The sequence below is a fragment of the Gaeumannomyces tritici genome (genome assembly GCF_000145635.1).
Source record: "Gaeumannomyces tritici R3-111a-1 unplaced genomic scaffold supercont2.5, whole genome shotgun sequence".
Classification (NCBI taxonomy): Eukaryota; Fungi; Ascomycota; class Sordariomycetes; order Magnaporthales; family Magnaporthaceae; genus Gaeumannomyces; species Gaeumannomyces tritici.
This window is the reverse complement of record NW_008804549.1, coordinates 2,174,892-2,194,394: the sequence shown is the minus strand read 5'-3', so window position 1 is coordinate 2,194,394 and position 19,503 is coordinate 2,174,892. Positions and strand designations below refer to the sequence as shown.

At 57.8% G+C, this 19,503-nt stretch overlaps 3 protein-coding genes across 3 annotated transcripts; 2 read left to right on the top strand and 1 right to left on the bottom strand.

Moving 5' to 3' along the window:
- The first annotated feature begins 442 nt into the window (after nt 1-442).
- On the top strand, nt 443-3,594 carry GGTG_09721 (indoleamine 2,3-dioxygenase subfamily). The gene has a single exon (XM_009227579.1). It carries the CDS (start codon nt 955-957, stop codon nt 2,614-2,616), a length of 1,662 nt encoding a protein of 553 aa, XP_009225843.1. The 5' UTR covers nt 443-954; the 3' UTR covers nt 2,617-3,594.
- On the bottom strand, nt 2,589-8,319 carry GGTG_09720 (hypothetical protein). Its single transcript, XM_009227578.1, has 4 exons — nt 7,225-8,319; nt 3,610-7,051; nt 3,427-3,502; nt 2,589-3,357 (listed from the first exon to the last, which is right to left on the bottom strand). Exons 1-4 carry the CDS (start codon nt 7,967-7,969, stop codon nt 3,121-3,123), a joined length of 4,500 nt encoding a protein of 1,499 aa, XP_009225842.1. The 5' UTR covers nt 7,970-8,319; the 3' UTR covers nt 2,589-3,120.
- Nucleotides 8,320-8,478: 159 nt separating this feature from the next.
- On the top strand, nt 8,479-17,204 carry GGTG_09719 (translational activator GCN1). The gene is made up of 4 exons (XM_009227577.1): nt 8,479-8,876; nt 8,951-11,040; nt 11,115-16,370; nt 16,448-17,204. Exons 1-4 carry the CDS (start codon nt 8,741-8,743, stop codon nt 17,000-17,002), a joined length of 8,037 nt encoding a protein of 2,678 aa, XP_009225841.1. The 5' UTR covers nt 8,479-8,740; the 3' UTR covers nt 17,003-17,204.
- The last annotated feature ends 2,299 nt before the right edge of the window (nt 17,205-19,503 follow it).

The window sequence follows — 19,503 nt, the reverse complement described above, 5'->3', positions numbered from 1 at the left end:
TTCGCTCTTCTGTTCGAGGTACAACCCAGGCCTTTGCCAGCACGGTACAACATGTGCCAATTATAATCTCCGTCGAACACGGGCGTGGTCCTCTTCGTTTCAACTGCTCGGCACTCCCGCTCTTGTTTCTCCCCCACTGCCCAGCCGTGGATGGCTGGGCTTGGAACTGCTTTCAAGACTGGCCTGAGTCGTCCCACCCACACCTTGCGGGACAAAAGTCGCTCTCTCTCACTCTCTTTGTTACTCCCATGTTTCCTAGTCCCGTTTTGCTAGCCCTCAACGGCAAGGAAATGTGGAACTGAAGCATGGGTCGGTCAGAAGTCGGCGTTTTCTGCCCTTTTCGCACACCCCTCTTCTCTTGTGGTGGTTTGCTCAGGCTTTTTCTCGCCTCCTATTGCAGCGAGCGCCCGCAGTATAAGGTCCCTCCTTGTCCCGCTCGTTCCGCCTCGCCAGGCCTTCCCTTCTTTCTCTTGCCACCAAAGTCTTCCCCGTCACGCCTTAAAAACAAGACTAACAACCAACCCAACTCTGATGATCACGCCCCAAACGAGCACTCGCACGGCTGAGGAGTATACAGGCTGCTGTTTACTCCTTGCGTCAGGACTTGATCGCCCATCAATATTCTAAAATCCTTTCACATCGCATCGCATCACATCACGCCATACCGTATCCCGCTGCTCCGTCACTTGCCACATACATACACATCTTTCTCCACTCTGAGGACAACAACAACCCGACAAGCGTTGAATCTATCCTTGTACGGATTCTTTGCGAATCCTCGGCCAGCTGAGTCGGTCTCGAAAGCAACAGAATTCTCATCAGCCTCGAAGCAATACCTGGGGAGCAACTTCGCTCTCAGCCAACAGCCAGGCGGGCCAACAGACTCATCGCGCCTAGGCCCGGAAACACCAGAGAACCCTGCGTGGTAATAATCGTGCTCGTGAAAAAGTACAAATGCCATCACGGGTGTCGCTTCCGACCAAGAAGCCCGTGGTACTTGAAAAACAGAAACCAACGCCGCCTCTTGATCCGATGCTTCCTCCGGTTCCAGTTCTCTCCGATTATGGAGTCTCTCCAACCAATGGGTTCCTGCCGGATGTCTTGCCCCTGTCGAGGCTCCCAGACCCCTACTACAACAAATGGGAGGCCATCGCCACCAACCTCCAGGCCTTAATTCTTAGCAAGCGTCTGAGGGCCGTTGTCGACCGCCTCCCCGTCCTTTCCACTGTTGGCTTGGAACACGAGTCGGAATGGCGGAGGGCCTACTCGATTCTGTGCTTCATGGCACATGGCTACATCTGGGGTGGTGACAGCCCCGCGGACCGCCTGCCGGTCCCGCTAGCCGTGCCGCTGCTGCAGATCGCCGAGCACCTTGAGCTGCCGCCCGTTGCCACCTACGCCGCCGTCTGCCTGTGGAACTTCAAGCCGCTCTTCGTCGACGAGCCCATCGATAGCCTAGACAACCTCGCCACGCTCACCACCTTCACTGGCTCCCTGGACGAGTCGTGGTTCTACCTGGTGTCGGTCGCCATCGAGGCCCGCGGCGCCCCGGCCATCCCCATCATGCTCGAGGCTATAGCTGCCGCGCGCCGCCGCGATGTGGGCGCCGTCACCCGCTGCCTGCGCGCCTTTGCTGAGTGCCTTGATGAAGTTGGGACGCTCTTGGCGCGCATGCATGACAGCTGCGACCCCACCATCTTCTACCATCGCATCCGCCCGTTCCTAGCCGGCAGCAAGAATATGGCCGACGCCGGCCTGCCCCGCGGCGTCATCTACGAGGACGGGTCCGGCGCCGAAGAGTACCGCCAGTACAGCGGTGGCAGCAACGCCCAGAGCAGCATCATCCAGTTCTTCGACATCGTCCTGGGCGTCAGCCACCGGCCCACGGGCGACAAGGCGTCGCCGCCGTCGCCGTCGCCCGACGACCCCGCCCAGCAGCCCCGAGGCCGCCAGCCCGCCGCCCCAGCAGCCGCGGCCCGGCAGCACAACTTCATCCAGGAGATGCGCCGCTACATGCCCGGCCCGCACGCGCGCTTCCTGGCCGACGTGGGCGCCGTGGCCAACATCCGCGAGTTCGTCGAGCTCCGCGCCGCCGCCGGGGACCGCGCCCTGGGCCTCGCCTACGACGCCTGCCTCTCCATGCTCAGCGCCATGCGCGACCGCCACATCGCCATCGTGACGCGCTACATCGTCGTGCCCTCGCGCGAGGTCCGCGCCCGCAGCCGCTCCCGCTCCCCCGAGGCCGCCCGCCGCGTCGTCGTCAACCTCGCGACCGCGTCGAGGGCCGCCGCCGGTCCCGCCGCGGCGGCCACGGCGACGACAGGGGCTACGGCGGGGCCCGGCAAGGGTGGTGCCCTCAAGGGCACGGGCGGCACGGCGCTAATCGCCTTCCTGAAGCAGGCGCGCGACGAGACGGGCGAGCCGGCCGTCGAGCAGTGGACCCGCCGCTTCATGAAGCGCGCCGCCCGTTCCGACGGGAAGGGTGCGGGCGACTTCTTCCTCGGCAAGCAGGACGACGACTTTTGTGTCGGCGCCGAGACGGAGCAGGTCCAGGTCAAGGGCCTCGCCGGACTTTGGACCATGGAGGACGAGGTCGGTGGCATTTGCAACTATTGATGCGTTTGTTGGATTCTCGTTCTGAGGATACCCGGTGTGTTTTCCCACACGTCCTGGGACATGGAACCATGATCCCGAATTGGGGCGCTATGAATACAAGCTAGAGGCAACCGGAACTTCGATGAATAAGAAGAAGGGCTACCAGGTATCACCTACAAATCTCTTACACATATTCCCCAAGGGGCAAGTACCCAACCATCTCATCCCCCTCGGCCATTGTTATCCATCAGACATGTGCGGGATTCGCGCTCCCCTCTGCCTCTCGCATGTAGTAAAGCCCTTTGGTAATGGATAAAAAGACTTTGCAAGCTGCGAATAAAACGGCGAGGGCAAAACCGCACATACACGTGTTGTATTTGGGCGATAGAGTGTAGAGAGGAAGAACAAGAAAACACAATAGAAAGGCGAGTCGGATATGGGTTGAGCATCTCGGCGGCAGATGATCATGAGGCCCCGTGTTGCGTGTCGGCACAGTCAAGACTCAACTGGACTCGGCGCCGCCACCTAGCTGCCAGTAGGCTTGACCACATCCCGCGTGGTAAACTCCTGTGTGAAGATGCGCTGCCACATTTCCAGCCACTTTTCGTGTTGCGGAGTCGGCAGCTTGCCTGGGTTCTTGAACGAACGCGTCAACAGCTCCCGTAGCCGCGCCCGAAGGGCCTTGATCGCCAACATCGTCTTCCAGTCAGGCGCCGTAAAGCGTGCCCGGTTGCCGTCCATGACGAAGACACCCGAGTACATCTTTAGGGGACAACAAATGTTAGTACTGGAGGGTATAAGCTCAGGGGCGGAGGGAAGCTGGTGCCTTACGTCACATCGAACGTCGCCGCAGAGAAGCGCGATAGGGAAAGCCTCAACGGCTGTGGTCTCGTGCGCGTTCAGGAACCTAAAAGTCGACATAAACCCAATTTTTAGCAACCAGTTGGCTTTTTTTTCATTTGTGCTTTAACCCGTTTCCGCTCAGTCGTCAAGTTGACCTCCTTCAAGACTTACGATTTCGTCGACTGCATCATGTTGTAATACGACAGCCACCTGATCTCGTTGTGGCCTTTATTGACGCTTGACCGGTGGAGGCTGATATTTTGATTGTTCCCGACGTTGCGGAGGCCCTTGCCACCGGCCACGTCTCGCACAAGCAACTTGGGATAGAAACTCCAGGCGATGACGGATTGCCAGATGGTGTCGTTGTCGCTGTTCACGTTCACGCGCTGTGGCATCTCGAAGAAGACTTGCTTGCGGCGCCGGTTACCGCCAGACGCGTACCGAAGCTGCTTCAAGTTCTTCCTCTCCTCCTCCGTCAACAATAGGAAGCGCGAGTCCACAAGCGAAACCAACAGCTGGCCTTTGAGGTCCTCGATGTTGGCCAGTGTCTGAGGGCTAAGGAAGTTCTTCCGACAGTACTGGAACTCCTGGCCTCCATTATTCGTCGCCGCCAAGCAGACTCGCTTCCATGAGAGGTAAGCGTTGTAAACCGTCAGTAGATCTGAATCGCCGCACCGAAATGACTGGCGCGCGTTGTCAGCTTGCGCTCGCTGGCCAAAAGGCGCAACAAAAGGAGACTTGGCCGATAGAATGGCCGCAACAGTGATGGCCATGTCGAGGCATTTGAAGATGGTGCCGAGCAGAATCAGCTTCCCTAGGAACACATCCAGGGGTAATCGCGCAAGCTGGTTTCCTAGTGGTGTCAACTCCTCGCTCTGTGTCAAGGCGCGAACATCCACGAGCGCATCTACTGCGCGCCGGATGTTCTTCGCCGACGGAGGGTCGAGTGCTTCGCTCAGAGTCTCTTCGATGCCTCCGATCTTGCAGATCTTTACGCGGATGGCCAGGTCCTGCAACGAGAGGCGGAGCATCTCGGGCGTCTGCTGGTCTGCCATTATGGAGTCATGCCGGTACTTGGTGAACATGTGGAAGCACAGTCCCTCCTGCACACGACCGGCACGTCCGCGACGCTGCTTCGCGTTGGCGCGCGAGATGAAGGTGTCGATCAGGCGCGACATTTGCCGGCGCTCGTCGAAGCGCATCTCGCGGTGCTTTCCCGTGTCAATGACGCAGGTCACATCTGGAATCGTAATGCCCGTCTCGGCGATGTTGGTCGCGAGTACAATCTTGCGGAGCCCGGGCGGCGGGACGAGGAACGCAGCCTCTTGCTCCTCAGTTGCGATGCTAGAATGCAGCGGATAGACGAGCCAGTTGTCTGAAAAGAAGCGGTCGCCGAGCAGCAAGTCGTTCAGCTGCCGGATCTCGGCGAGACCGGGAAGGAAGACGAGGATTGCTTTGCTAAACTGCTCGTAGTTGGGATCCGTTGCGATGCGCGAGATGAGCTGGACAATGAGATCAAACTCGATCTGATACTCATCCATTTGTGACAGCGTATTGCGAGTGCCTTTCATGTAATGCTTGAGCGTCTTGAGCAGCTCGGGCTTGGTCGAGTTTTCGGGCTCGACATCAGGCGCGTCATCGTCTAGATCCGTCATGCGCACCTTATTCTGCTGGTCGACAGTATAGCCTGTCAACTCAACGGCGTCCTCCAGGTAGCTGACCCGGACTGGGAACGTGCGTCCGGGGACATTCAGCACCGGCGCCCCGCCAAGGTATTGGGAGAACCGTTCGGCATCGACCGTGGCCGACATGAGTACGACCTTGAGATCCTTTCGTCGCACCAGCAGCTTCTTGAGCACGATCAGGAGGAAGTCGCTGTCTATAGAGCGCTCGTGCACCTCGTCCAGCACAAGGTGGGTGATGTCTCGGAGGTCGTTGGAGCTCTCAAGCATGCGCATGATGATTCCCGTCGTCGAATACACGAGCCGCGTCTCCCGCGATGTGTTTGCCTCGAGGCGGATCGAGTAGCCTACGAGCGAGCGCGGGGTGCCCAGATCGTTCCGGCCCTCGCCGAGCTCCTCGCTGACACGGCGCGCCAGCGACACGGCAGAGATACGTCGGGGTTGCGCGCAGTAGACCTTGCAGGGCTTCCCCTGAGAAAGCTGGTGCTCGAGCAGAAACGAGGGCACTTGTGTGCTCTTGCCACAGCCCGTCTCGCCGCAGACGATAATGACCTGTTGCTGATCCACAGCCGACAGGACCTGGTCACGGAATCCCCACATGGGAAGCTGCATTCGCGACCGCATCATCGTCTGAAACCTGGGGGTGCTGCTCTTGTCGCACCAGATCTTTTGGTAGTATTCGGGCCCGGCCGCCACTACTTTGCCACGGTCTTGGTCCGAGTTCTCGGCCGAGTCTGCCACCGCCGTCCTCGCCCCTCGGCCACGGAACGCCCCCTGGAGAATGACTCCATCCTCCAGCTCTCGGTCCTGTCGCTTCCGTACCAGGTGCCGCAGCCCCTTCACGATGGTCCGGTCGATCGCATCAGCCTTGCTCTTCTTCATTTCAGCAAGTTCGGCCCACAGATCGCGCCATACGGCGGGCAATCTCATCGACGCCTTCTCCTCCTTGGAAGTTGACCCAGACACCAGAAACAGGGCCACAGTAGCGATGAAAGCTTCTGACTGCTGTTTCTCCGGCGTTGCAACCGACTTCATCTTGGCCACAAACTGAGTTGGGTACATTTCGACCTCCACGTCGGGGATGTCGGTAGTCGAAAGGGCTTCTTGCGGTTTAGTCCAGACGACATGGACAAGGTGGCGGTGCGCGAACGACGCCTCGGAGACAGACCTATAAGATATCTTGGCCCCTGAGTCCTTGCTGCGACAAGCCTCCTCCAAGGCCCTCATTGGACTCAGGCCAGTCCATTTACCAAAGTCCCGGACTTTTAGCTTTATCCCGTCGGCGCCATTGATGAAGGTGGCCGACTCCCCAGTCGAGGGGTCAACCTCGGTCACCGGCAGACTGGCAAAGAGATCGGCAAGAGCCCCATCCTCGTCCTCACTAGCCTGCGCAAGGATTTCCGCTGCCATTTTCTCTGCTTCACGAGCAACCTCGTCCTCAGCAGACTGATTTTTGTCCACCTGACGCTGCTCCTCGGCCGCGGCCGCAGCCTCTTCATCTTGCCGCTTTTTGTTCGCGGCGTATTCCCTCTCGAGAGCGATCTTGTCCTCCCGCCATTGCATATCGGCGGTCGCTTTCTCGAAAAGAATGTCACCCTCGATCTTTGCTAATTTGGCCTTGAGTCTCGCCACCTCCATTTCGTCTTTGGCTCCTTGGTTTGAGCCGGCTTCGAGGGATTTGGACTTTCCCTTTGGTGCGTCCAGCAGCGGCCGCTGAAGAACAAATAGCTTGGCCCGAGTATCCAAGTACTGCGGCCCAAGCTCGTCGGGTTCAATGTCACTGTCGTAGGTCACAGTAATCTTCCTAGGTGATGATTCCCGGGGAGACTTGTCTGTGGATGTGCGGCCCTTCCGCCGCTTCTGCTTGTCCTCTACCTCCAGCAGACGTGGGGTTGACGCTCCAGATGGCAAAGGTGTGTCAAAGGGTGTTTCTGTAATTCCCTGGCTGTTAGAACGTGGGTACTAGGATCAATGGGCAGGCATCTAGCTACCTCGGTACTCAGGCGGGACAGATGTCTTAGTGGTCAGGTGTTGGGAGGTCGGGGAGTCCGATAACGAGGCGCCGCTTGGTGCGTCTGGACATTGAGGAACGAGAGCAACTTGCCTGTGGCCGACTTGCCCCCGGTCCGCGTCGGTTTCTCGTAGCCTGGCAGCTCTTCACTGCCGCATTCACGCGCAAACCAAGCCATTGCCTCGTCCAGGCCCCATATTGAGTCCCCCTTGACAGACGCGATGCTTGAGGCGATGTCCAGAATGTGTTCGTAAAGCGGAGGTATCTTTTCCTCAGGGAAGCCAGCACCGCTCAGCGTCTCTTTGAGGGTCCATAACCTCACAATCAGGTCCTCCTCGGACGGCAGCTTGCCGGTCGATGAGAACTCCGAACCAAGGCCCGAGTTTCCGAAGCGACTCTCGGCCTTGATTAAATCTAGTAGCTGCTGCATGATCTCGGGTGGCAGCCATTTTCGTGTGTTGAGCGACTCCGCCTGGCCGCGGAGAAGGCGGCGATCGGTCTCCAGCCTGCTGCGCTGACGCAGGGCGTCGCGGCGGACCTTTATGGCGTGCTTGTCGACAAGAAGCTGAAGCTCTGATTCCTCGAGTTGTCTCTCAAACTCTTCCGGGCTCAGCTCCTGCCCCTGTCCTGCCACATTCGGTGCTAGGGAGCCCGAGCCCGAGCTGGCGGCCTGTGGGGTAGCTCCCGTCGTGGTGGGAGGGGCGCCCTCAGGCTTGGAATTGCCAGGAGCCTCATCAATCTCAGCGGGGTCTACAACCCTTGGCTTCGAAGCAATCGATGTTGTCGCGAACCCCCGATTGTTGGCCGCCGGCTTCTTCTTTTTCTTGCCACCAGCCATTCGAGGCTTATTGCCGGCAGTCGGCAGCCAAAAGCCGATCAACAATTAGCTGATGCTACGATGGAAAGATACGATGGTGTATCTGGGCCGGCAGCAATATGCAAGCGACGTGCGAATGGGCACTCGCCCGAGTGTGGTGATTGTTTCTCGATTTGGTGCGATGTGATCTGGCGGCTCTGTTGTGTTGTGTTGTGCTGTGTTTTATCTCTATTTCGGCGAGTGGCGGTTTTTCTTTGGGATGGATTGACGGGTCCGATGCAAATGGAAACTGGGGAAAAGCGAGCCGAATTTCTGATGGCCAACGGCTGCGAGTGACGTCTGGTGTCTCGAGGCCCAATGGGGCGGCTAGCCATGGTGCCTGCCGTCAGTGGTCCCTGCCGAGTTGGCGGCAACAAGCGGCGGGGCACGAGCTCTAGCAAAATTGCACACCGCCTGCCTATCACGTCTCAATTATACCCCACTACAAACCCACTGCTAGCGTATTGTGCTGCCTGACAGCGGGGAACAAATTCCAGCCCTGCACTGCACTGTGGTGTCGCGAGCGAAAATCACAGCTTTGGCTGTTGGTGGCAGTAAAGCAGACAGACAGAAGACCTGATATATCGAGGCAATTGACGACGGCAAGCACCTGCACAGCCACTGCAACGACTTCGATCTCCCAAAATCCCTGGTGCAATCCTCACGTAACCGTATCGCCTTCGCGCCTCTCCGGCCCAGGTGCCTTGTCGCAGCGGCTCTCGCCATGCCCGCGGACCGTTTGCTGGAGCAATCATGTCCGAAGACGCAGTAAATGGCGAGGCTGCGGGTCAAATCGACCTCTCCGCTACAAAGCAGGCTCTGCTCTCCTCTTCAACCGCTGCGCGCACCGCTCAGCTCCGCCTCGTCGAGGATAAGCTTTCACAGAATGGTAACCTTGCCCAACAGGTCTCGCGTTCGTAGCGTGTCCTAGCGCCAGTGTGTCTGACCATCTTGTACGAGCAGCCCTCGACCAGACAAGCCTGTCCAAGCTGCTCCCGCTGTTCTTCCTCACCCATGCCTATTACCACGACCGTCCGTCCCGTCGAGCTGTCCAGCGCTGTCTGGTGATCTTCTCCCAGAAGGGCGACGAGAAGCTCCTCACGGCGCTCATCGGAGCAATCAAGCGAGAGGCGCAAAAGCCTACCATAGCCCCCAGCAGCGCCTTTGTCCTGCTCGAGTGGTGCAGCTTGCTCATTGAGAACCTGGCAGGGACGGCTCTTTGGGAGAAGCTTGGGAAGGAACTGATCCTCGCCTCTGCCGATTGTCTGGAACGTTGTCTCCAGTCTCCCTTCAACAAACATGTCGGTCACTCTGCCTTGGTCGTCACCCGGCGCGCCTTTAGGAAGATTGTGTCCTTCGAGTCGACGCGTGAGCAGGCCATCACCGAAGCCGTGCAGCTACTGGCTACCAAGGGGGCCCAGCCCACTGCCAAGTACTCTGTCATCCTTGGAGTAATTGCGGGTGTTTGCTCTCGCAAAGACTATGCGAAGCCTATCCTTGAGAAGCTCAAGTCCCAATATTTTGGCTTTTTCACTCGAGAGATAATTGGCTCGAAGACGCCGGTGCCGAATCACTTGGCTGGGGGTCTCTACGACTTCTTCCATTCGTTTCTCACGCTCGAGGAGCTCGGAAAAGAGATTATCCCTTCGTTGGAGAAGGGACTTCTGCGAGCGCCCGAGATCGTCCTCAACGACCTTGTCACGCCCCTTATCGATGCCCTTCCGGCTGAGTACGACCTGTCAGGTATTCTGAACAACAACCTTTTGAAGCCTCTCCTCTCAAACACAAAGTCCACCAATCCGACAATTCGCAGTGGTGCCCTTATGGCCTTCAAGACAATCATTCCGCGCGCCTCCGACCTAGACGCCCTGGGTAAGGCCACTGATGAGATTGCTACGCCACTGAAAGGGGGCAAAGTCGCGTCTGCCGACCAGAGGGCCATACACTCTGAGATGCTCCTGCACCTCGCCAAAACCGAGGCAAATGCGACCAAGATCTGTCTCGCTCTCCCGGTAGTTGCTGGAAAGGAGGGCAATGACCCTGCGCTCGCAGCGGAAACCTCCGCACTCACCGAGGCTGTCAAGACCCTGCTCAAGTCTGGAGCTGAGGTTCCCGCGGCAGCCACTGATACGTTCAAGAAGGGCCTTGCGGACAAAAAGCCCACCTCGAGGAAACTCTGGGTCCTGGCCGCGGGAGAACTGCTGCTGGATGTATCCCAAACCACGTCACTATCGGCATCAGCTCTCAAGGTCACGGAGGGGACTATGCCCGTGTTGTTTGAGACGTACAACGATGCTGTTGCGAACCCACTCACGTCATCGCAAAGCAGTCTCATCACTGGTGCATACATCACATGTAGCATTGCTCCGCGGATCTTTGGCGGCAACATTAGCGGGCCTTTGGAGGCGCTGTCAAAGAAGTTCTCCATCGCTAAGCAGTGTCTTGTCAGTGAGCCCAAGCCCTCGTTCCTGCTGTCTCCGCGGTTCTATAGTAAGCTGGCATCCGGCGACGACCTGAGGTGGCTCTCCCGTGCCTTGGTGGCGGTGGCGGATGAGCTGCCGCAGGATGGGGGTAATAGCATAACCTTGGCTTGGTCTCAGGCCTTGGTTTATCTCGTGTCATCCGCTACCACGCCATCGCAAGTCCGAAAAGAGGTTTGCCAGCAGATATCCGATCTCTATGTGCGCAACCCTGAAAAGATATCACATGCCCTCATCAGTGGCATATGGTACTGGCTGGATGCTGGAGAGGAGGGAGACAAGGACAGCGCGGCGGCGCTTGCAAAGGCCGATAACACTCAGTTGAACCTGGTTCTCAGGGCGATATGCCTGCCCACACGAGAGTCGCCCGAAGGTGTCGCCGAGGTCACTGAGCGTCCTACCTTGGAGGCCCAGATGTGTTCACTGCTCGTTCTGGCTCGCCCTGAGCTCGTCCCTCGGTCCAGCTGGATTGATCTCTGCTTGCGCGTTGGTCTTGACCCCGGCGAGCTGGCAAAGAGGAACGAGAAGGTGCTGCTGCAAGAAGTCGCAATAAGAAGCACACTTGACCAGAAGGTAACTACGCTCACTGGACGATAATCTCTTTCCCTCTTGTCGATATACAAGTTACTGATCTCACCATGTTACAGTCGGCCGCCGTTAGGAATGCTGCGTACAAGGCTGCTGTCGAACTGGTCTTCGTCGCACCTGATGTGATGACACCTCGGATCATACAGTTGATAGAGCAGGACTTGGACGTCTCAGGCCTCGAGGGTATTGGCCCCCTAGAAGCCGCAATATTCCGCACACCCGAGGGCACCGCCTTTGTCGATGTGCTGGCCAAGAAGTCAAGCAATGTCCCAATCAAGGGTAAAGATGCCGACACATTAAAGTGGGAGGCGGAGCTTAGGTCACAGCTAGCACAGAAGAAAGGCCAACAGCAAAAGCTCAGCGCCGACGACAAGGCCAAGGTCGATGCCCAGCTGAAGAAGGAATCCGCTATTAGGGAGCGAGTCCGAGGTGTCGCCGCCAAGGTGATGCGCGGCATAGGTGTCATCCGAAGCCTCGCCACTGGGCCCCCCACAGACGCAGGCCTGTGGATGAGCCCCGCTGTCAAGGCTCTTCTCGGTGCCATCGACGCTGGCGCATGCCTCATCACAGGAGACGCTGCTCCTGTGGCTTACCTCGCCTGCGCTGATCGGGTATCCATCCGTCTGGGCTCTTTCCGCGAGTTTATTGGCGTTGCCACGTTGAGGGCCCATGATGTGGAACTCATTCCTGAGAATCTCAAGCAGGAACCACTCCACGAGCTGATTACCAGGGTCCTGTACCGTCTTCGATTCGCCGGAGAGCAGCGCCCTTTCGACAGTGTCTCTGCTATCTACATGCTTCCTCTTGTTCTCCTCATTCTTCAAAAGGGAGGCTTTGGCGCCACTGCTGAAGACAAGGACACTCAAATCGTTTTGGCGACAGAATTTCTCGGCTTCCACACCGACACAAGCGCTGATGAGGCCCTTCCCAGGGCCGAGATGCTCGAAGCCCTCATCAGCTCAATGCAGCAGTACAACCAGCACTACAAGATCATCAGAGACTGCTTCTCTGACATGGTTCGCTGCTTGGCGCCAAATATCAACGAAAACGAAATCGGTGTGGTGGCCCGAGGAGCCATTGTGTCCCAAACCAGCGTCCGCACAACAGTGCTGCAGTCGATCAGCGCCGATGTCGACATGAGCGAGCTGGAGTTCTCGGAGGAGATATGGCTTGCCTGCCATGAAGACAACGTGGAGAACGTGGATCTTGGCCGAGAGATCTGGGAGGAGAGTGGCTTCGAGACTTCGGCGGAGGTCCCAACAAAAATGCTCCCGTACTTGGAAAACAAGGATGGGCAGCTTCGTAGAGCCGCCTCACGAGCTCTGGCTGAGGCTTGCAAACGCCATCCAAAGACGGTGAATCCTATTCTGGAGAAGCTGCGACTGACGTACGTCGAGTTTGCCAAGCCTCGCGTGCCTGAATTAGACGGATTCGGCATGCCGAAGAAAATGGACCTCTCAGACCCGTGGGAGGCAAGGCACGGTATTGCCACCGCGTTCAAGGAGTTATCTCCATACCTCGAGAGACAGCATCTGGATGCTTTCTTCGCCCTTCTCATAGAGCAAGGCCCCTTAGGCGACCAAGACAGCTCTGTTCGTGCCGAGATGCTCGAGGCTGCCAACAAGGCCATCGAAGTCCACGGAAAGAGCATCGTGGACAAACTGATGAAGGTCTTCGAGAAAACCTTGGAGGCTCCGGATAAGGGCTCTGCTGCTAGCGATCGTGTCAACGAGGCCGTCATCATCATGTACGGTGCTCTGGCACGGCACCTCAAGGCCGGCGATGCCAAGATACCCGTGGTGATCGAGAGGCTTCTGGCCACTCTGAGCACTCCATCCGAGGCTGTCCAGTACGCCATCGCGGAATGCTTACCCCCACTCGTACGATCGTGCGGGAACAAGGCCTCCAAGTATTTCGAGGAGATAATGGAAACCCTGCTCACCTCCAAGAAATACGCCGTCCAACGAGGCGCAGCCTATGGTCTAGCGGGACTGGTTCTTGGCCGGGGCATCATTGCCCTCCGAGAATATCGAATCATGTCAACCCTGAATGGGGCGCTCGAGAACAAAAAGGAGGCATCACAGCGAGAGTCTGCCCTGCTTGCTTATGAGCTCCTAGCCACCATGCTCGGACGCCTGTTCGAGCCGTACGTGGTTCAAATAGTCCCACAGCTGTTGACTGGGTTTGGTGACTCCAATGCCAACGTGCGCGACGCCGCGCTCGCATCAGCCAAAGCTTGCTTTGCCCGACTGAGCTCGTACGGCGTCAAGAACATCCTGCCGACCCTTCTCAACGGTCTCGACGACGACCAGTGGCGAAGCAAGAAGGGAGCGTGCGACCTCCTCGGTGCGATGGCATACCTCGATCCGCAGCAGCTTGCATTGAGCCTCCCCGAGATTATCCCCCCTCTCACGGCTGTTCTCAACGACAGCCACAAGGAAGTGAGGTCTGCCGCCAACAAGAGTCTGAAGCGATTCGGTGAGGTCATCAACAACCCGGAAGTCAAGGGCCTTGTCGACATTCTTCTCAAGGCGCTCAGCGACCCGACAAAGTACACAGACGAAGCACTCGACTCGCTTATAAAGGTCCAGTTCGTCCACTACCTAGACGCCCCATCTCTCGCCCTGGTCAGCCGAATTCTCCAACGCGGTCTTGGCGACCGGTCCAACACGAAACGCAAGGCATCCCAGGTCATTGGCAGCCTGGCGCACCTTACGGAGAGGAAGGACTTGGTCTCGCACCTCCCCGTCCTTGTTGCAGGGCTCAAGGTGGCAGTGGTCGACCCTGTTCCCACAACCCGTGCCACCGCGTCGAGGGCGCTGGGATCTCTGGTGGAGAAACTGGGAGAGGAGGCCCTTCCGGATCTCATTCCCGGGCTTATCCAGACGCTCAAGTCGGACACAGGTGCCGGAGACCGGCTTGGGTCCGCCCAGGCTCTCAGCGAGGTCCTTGCCGGTCTTGGGACCACCCGCCTCGAGGAGACTCTACCCACCATTCTGCAGAATGTCGAATCCTCAAAACCTGCCGTACGGGAGGGCTTCATGTCCCTTTTCATCTTCTTGCCAGTGTGCTTTGGTAATAGCTTTGCCAACTACCTCGGCAGGATCATCCCACCGATTCTCTCGGGCCTTGCGGACGACATTGAGGCCATCCGAGAGACGGCTCTCAAGGCTGGTAGGCTGCTTGTCAAGAACTTTGCTGTCCGAGCAGTCGACCTTTTGCTACCAGAGCTCGAGCGCGGCCTAGCTGACGACAGCTACCGTATCCGCCTGAGCTCGGTCGAACTTGTTGGCGATCTCCTGTTCAATCTGACAGGCGTATCAGCCAACCAGGAGCCTGGCGATGAGGATGAGGAGGAGAGGGTAAAGGAGGCTGGCGCTTCGCTCCGCGAAGCTCTCGGCGACGAGAAGCGCAATAAGATCCTCTCAGCTCTGTACATCTGCAGGTGCGACACCGCTGGCGCTGTCCGCACGGCCGCCATTGCCGTCTGGAAGGCCCTGGTGTCAAGCCCGCGGACGCTCAAGGAGCTGGTCCCCACGCTCACGCAGCTTATCATCCGCCGACTTGGTAGCTTTAATATGGAGCACAAAGTTATCGCCAGCAACGCTCTGGGCGAGCTTATTCGCAAGGCGGGAGACAATGTGCTCGCCACCCTCCTTCCAACTTTGGAGGAAGGCCTCCAGACCTCGACCGACGTGGATGCCAGGCAGGGGATCTGCCTGGCTCTCAAGGAGCTCATCTCGTCGGCATCTGAGGAGGCTTTGGAGGACCACGAGAAAACGCTCATCTCAGTGGTCCGGACCGCGCTTACCGACTCCGACGACGATGTGCGCGAGGCCGCGGCCGAGGCCTTCGACTCTCTGCAGCAGATCCTCGGCAAGCGGGCGGTCGACCAGGTGCTGCCTTATCTTCTCAGCCTCCTTCGGTCAGAGGAAGAGGCCGAAAACGCTCTGTCTGCGCTGCTCACTCTCTTGACCGAGACTACCCGGTCCAACATCATTCTTCCCAACCTCATTCCAACGCTTATCGCACCCCCGATTTCTGCTTTCAATGCCAAGGCCCTTGCGTCGTTGTCGAAGGTTGCCGGTGCTGCTATGAACCGCCGTCTCCCCAACATCATCAACTCGCTCATGGAAAACCTTGTCAGCTGTATAGACGACGACCTCCGCGCGGATCTCGATGCCTCCTTCCAGACCGTCATCCTTTCCATCGACGAATATGACGGACTGAACACCATCATGAACGTGCTGCTTCAGCTCACAAAGCACGAGGACCACCGCAAGCGTGCGGCCACGGACCTGCAGCTGGCCAGATTCTTCGCGGCTACGGATGTCGACTACTCGCGCTACAACCAGGACATCATCCGCTCCCTCCTCGTCTCGTTCGATGATCAAGATATGGGTGTTGTCAAGGCCGCGTGGAGCGCCCTCAGCGAATTTACCAAGAAGCTCAAGAAAGAGGAGATGGAGGCGCTGGTGATCTCGACTAGACAGACCCTGCTTTTGGTAGGAGTCGCTGGCTCGAATCTCAGGGGCTTTGAGCTACCCAAGGGCATCAACGCCATCCTCCCCATCTTCCTCCAGGGGTTGATGAATGGATCGCCAGACCAAAAGACGCAGGCGGCCCTCGCCATCTCCGACATGGTGGACAGGACGAGCGAAGCATCACTGAAGCCCTTCGTCACGCAAATCACCGGTCCGCTGATTCGTGTCGTGTCGGAGCGCTCGACCGAAGTCAAGTCTGCTATTCTGCTCACCCTAAACAACCTCTTGGAGAAGATGCCGATGGCTCTCAAGCCGTTCTTGCCACAACTGCAGCGCACTTTTGCCAAATCGCTAGCCGACCCGACAAGCGAACAGCTCCGCACTCGCGCCGCCAAGGCACTCGGTACGCTCATCAAGTTCACACCTCGTGTCGATCCTTTGATAGCCGAGCTTGTCACTGGCTCCAAGACATCAGATCCTGGCGTAAAGACAGCAATGCTCAAGGCACTGTTCGAGGTCATCAGCAAAGCAGGCGCCAACATGGGAGAGCCTTCCCGTGCTGCCGTCCTAGGCCTGATCGACATGGAAACGGATGAGAAGGACGATGCCATGACAATCACAAACGCCAAGCTCCTGGGCGCGCTTGTCAAGAATGTGCCAGCAGATGCGGCCAGCAACCTCATCAAGACACGGGTCCTGACTCCTACCCCAAGCAGCTCGTCCATGCTGGGGTTGAATGCCGTCCTGCTTGAGTCCCCCAAGTCGATCCTTGAGAGCCCATGGGCCGATGAACTGCCCGACATTCTCTGCCAAGGAATGTCCAGCAAGACTGTAAGTTATCTATCCACTTCCGGCCTCTCCCTCGTTTGTCAAATTTGATCCCAGCTCCTAACGCCAACATCACGCAGGCCATGATCGCGGACAATTCGATCCTCGCCGCAGGCAAGTATCTGCTATGTGACACTCCGAAGTCTTTCGAGAGCGCCAAGTCGGTATTTGAAGCTCTAGCGGAGGTGATCCAGCCTGGCAAGCCCACCGACTCCCGCCGTCTGTCACTCGTCATTGTGCGCACAGTCTCACGCACCAACATCGACATGGCTCGCGCACATCTGCCACTTCTCGCACCACCGGTCTTCGCCTCGGTTCGAGACCCCGTGATCCCGGTCAAGCTAGCTGCCGAGGCTGCCTTTGTGGCTCTTTTCAACGTGGCCGACGACGAGTCCAAGGTATTTGACAAGTTCATGGCGGGCGCCGGGGCAGAGCTGCCACCAAACACGAAGCGGAGCATGCAAGACTACTTTAAGAGGGTTGCTCTTCGCCTAGGAAGCCAGGTGCGTGAGCGCAGGGAGGCTGAGGGCGGCACCGGAGGGCTTGGCTTATCAAACGACGAGGTGGAGGATGAGAAGGAGATCTGGAGCGTAGGCAAGGTGGACGATGGGGCCAACGTTTTTGGCCAGGATTGATCAAAACATCATGCGGCATAGCGGTTGTAAAAAGTCGGCCTCACCGCTCTCCTTAAGGGTTTGGGGGCGGCTTTTGGGCAGGACAATACTTGCTGGGCTGGGCAGCGGGTCTCAGATATTCGTCTCTAGACTTGAACATATTCCGTTACGCGTTGTATACAGATGTGATGTACTTTGCAAATGAAGCGAGGATTATGCAGCACTCAAGCCATGGTAAAGCAAATTCTCGACAAGGTGATTCTACGACCCACGTAAATGTTGTGAGGGAGTGCTTGACAAGAGGCTGAGGTCTGCGCTACGGAAAAACCAAGATTGAGGTACTCAAGCGGACGGAGAGAAGCATGCTACAAGAATTCACCGAAGAATTGAGAACGGCCTGTCTCCAGCCACGCACGGGCCCATGAGCTGAAGCAGCCAGTCACATGACACCCCACCCAGCACCCCCGCCTGCTGACTCAACCATCCTCTTGCCTTGCCCTAGCGATTCCCGAACCCACACAATCGAATCCGCGTGGGAAAGGAAAAGAAGCGACAGCCCTCTCACTGCCAGCGAGAAATTTCCAACCTTTCATCAAACGACCAGATTCGGCAAACGGCCATCACCCTGAACAGCAATTCAAGATGTGAGTATGGCTCCTCGCGACGACAGGGCGCTCCTTTTCCGACGGGCGCAGAATCGATGGCCGCCGCCAGGGCGAGAAGCCGGCCGACGACGACGCACACTACGCCCCGCCTGGCTGGCCGCCGCCGACAGCGCCAGAAACACACATGATGTGGAGGAAGCCTCGTTGCCGGAACCTGCGGACTAACAGGGTCTGCCTCTGCCATCTAGGGTCAACCTGACGACTCAGAAGCGTCTTGCTGCGTCCGTTCTGGACTGCGGCAAGAACAAAATCTGGCTGGACCCCAACGAGGTCTCCGAGATCAGCAACGCCAACTCCCGCCAGACCATCCGCAAGCTTGTCCAGGATGGCCTCATCATCAGGAAGCCCGTCACCATGCACTCAAGAGCACGCGCTCGTGAGCTGAACCTCGCCCGCCGGATCGGTCGCCACCGTGGCTTCGGAAAGCGCAAGGGTACCGCCGATGCCCGTATGCCGACGTACGTTGTGCCCCCATCGATTCAGGACAGACAGCCCGCGGCAGAATGAAGGATCAGAGGGGGAGGCATCTTGTGGACACCGAGGGAGATGAACCGCAACTGGGATCCGAATTTTGGCAGGAGTCGGGAACGATCTCCAATCCGGATTGGCCTGAAACACATTTGGCTGACCTGCTCCCCCGCTTTCCAGTCAGGTCCTCTGGATGCGCCGCCTGCGTGTCCTCCGCCGTCTCCTGGTCAAGTACCGTGCCAGTGGAAAGATCGACAAGCACCTATACCACGAGCTTTACCACTCTGCCAAGGGTAACGCCTTCAAGCACAAGCGCGCCCTTGTTGAGCACGTACGTTCCGACAGCCCTTCACCGCCAACGACAATCAGACCCGCGCTGCAACGCTGCCGATTCCGGCAGCTCCGTTTCTCGTCCGAACGCACTGCTGACCCTCTGACCCCCTTCACAGATTCACCGCGCCAAGGCCGAGAAGCAGCGCGAGAGGATGCTCAAGGAGCAGATGGACGACAAGCGTGCGAAGACCAAGGCGGCCCGCGAGCGGAAGCAGGAGAGGCAGGCGGCCAAGAGGAACGCTCTGGCCGGCGAGGACGAGGAGAAGTGAGGGAACGCACAAAAAACCTTTTTCGGGAAAACCTAGAATCAAAGGCAGTCTTTTCACTGAATGATGACGGACTGGCGGCCTGCATTCGGAGTAATCGGTTGGGTCCTTTTTTCTTTTTATCGTCAACGAGCTTTTCTTTTGCCTGGTTGTTTATGGCCAGAACGCAATTCCACGCGGTGACGGGGGCTTTTTTCTAGCATGTGTCGATGGTATCGAAAAAAAAGGGATATTTAACGGTGTATCGCGGGGCGTGATGGTTCCGCTAGTCCTACCAACTGTTGCTCTCGAGTGTGAATGACGCAACGCCCAAAATTCTTGACTTCCACGTCCGTGCCTCCGAGTTGCAATCCGCTCACGATGTTTACGTGGCAAGCAGCTGTGGTAACTACCCCAGGTATCCATATACCTACCATGCACCGAAGAAGATAGACGGCTGAGATGCAAAAATTGGGACAGGCTGTGAGAACTGCCGTGTGATTCCTACTACTAGAAGTGTCCTACTGCCTTCTTCCTACAACCATGCCGACAAGGTAACACTCGACACCACCTGCACACACCCCAGGATCCAGCATCTCAGGCAGGTGCAAAAATCCTCAGGTCGCCCGTCAAATCGCACACCATGTCGACTGACAGGGTCTAGCATATCCGTCGGCCTCGAAACTAAAGGTCCAACGATGCCAGTAGATTGGCTTGCAGCCGTCTCGAATTGGAGAAATACGAGATGCGTATGCACAGGATTCAGCTAGGTGTCAGAGGAAAAGAGGATGGAAGGGGGGGGGGGGGGGGG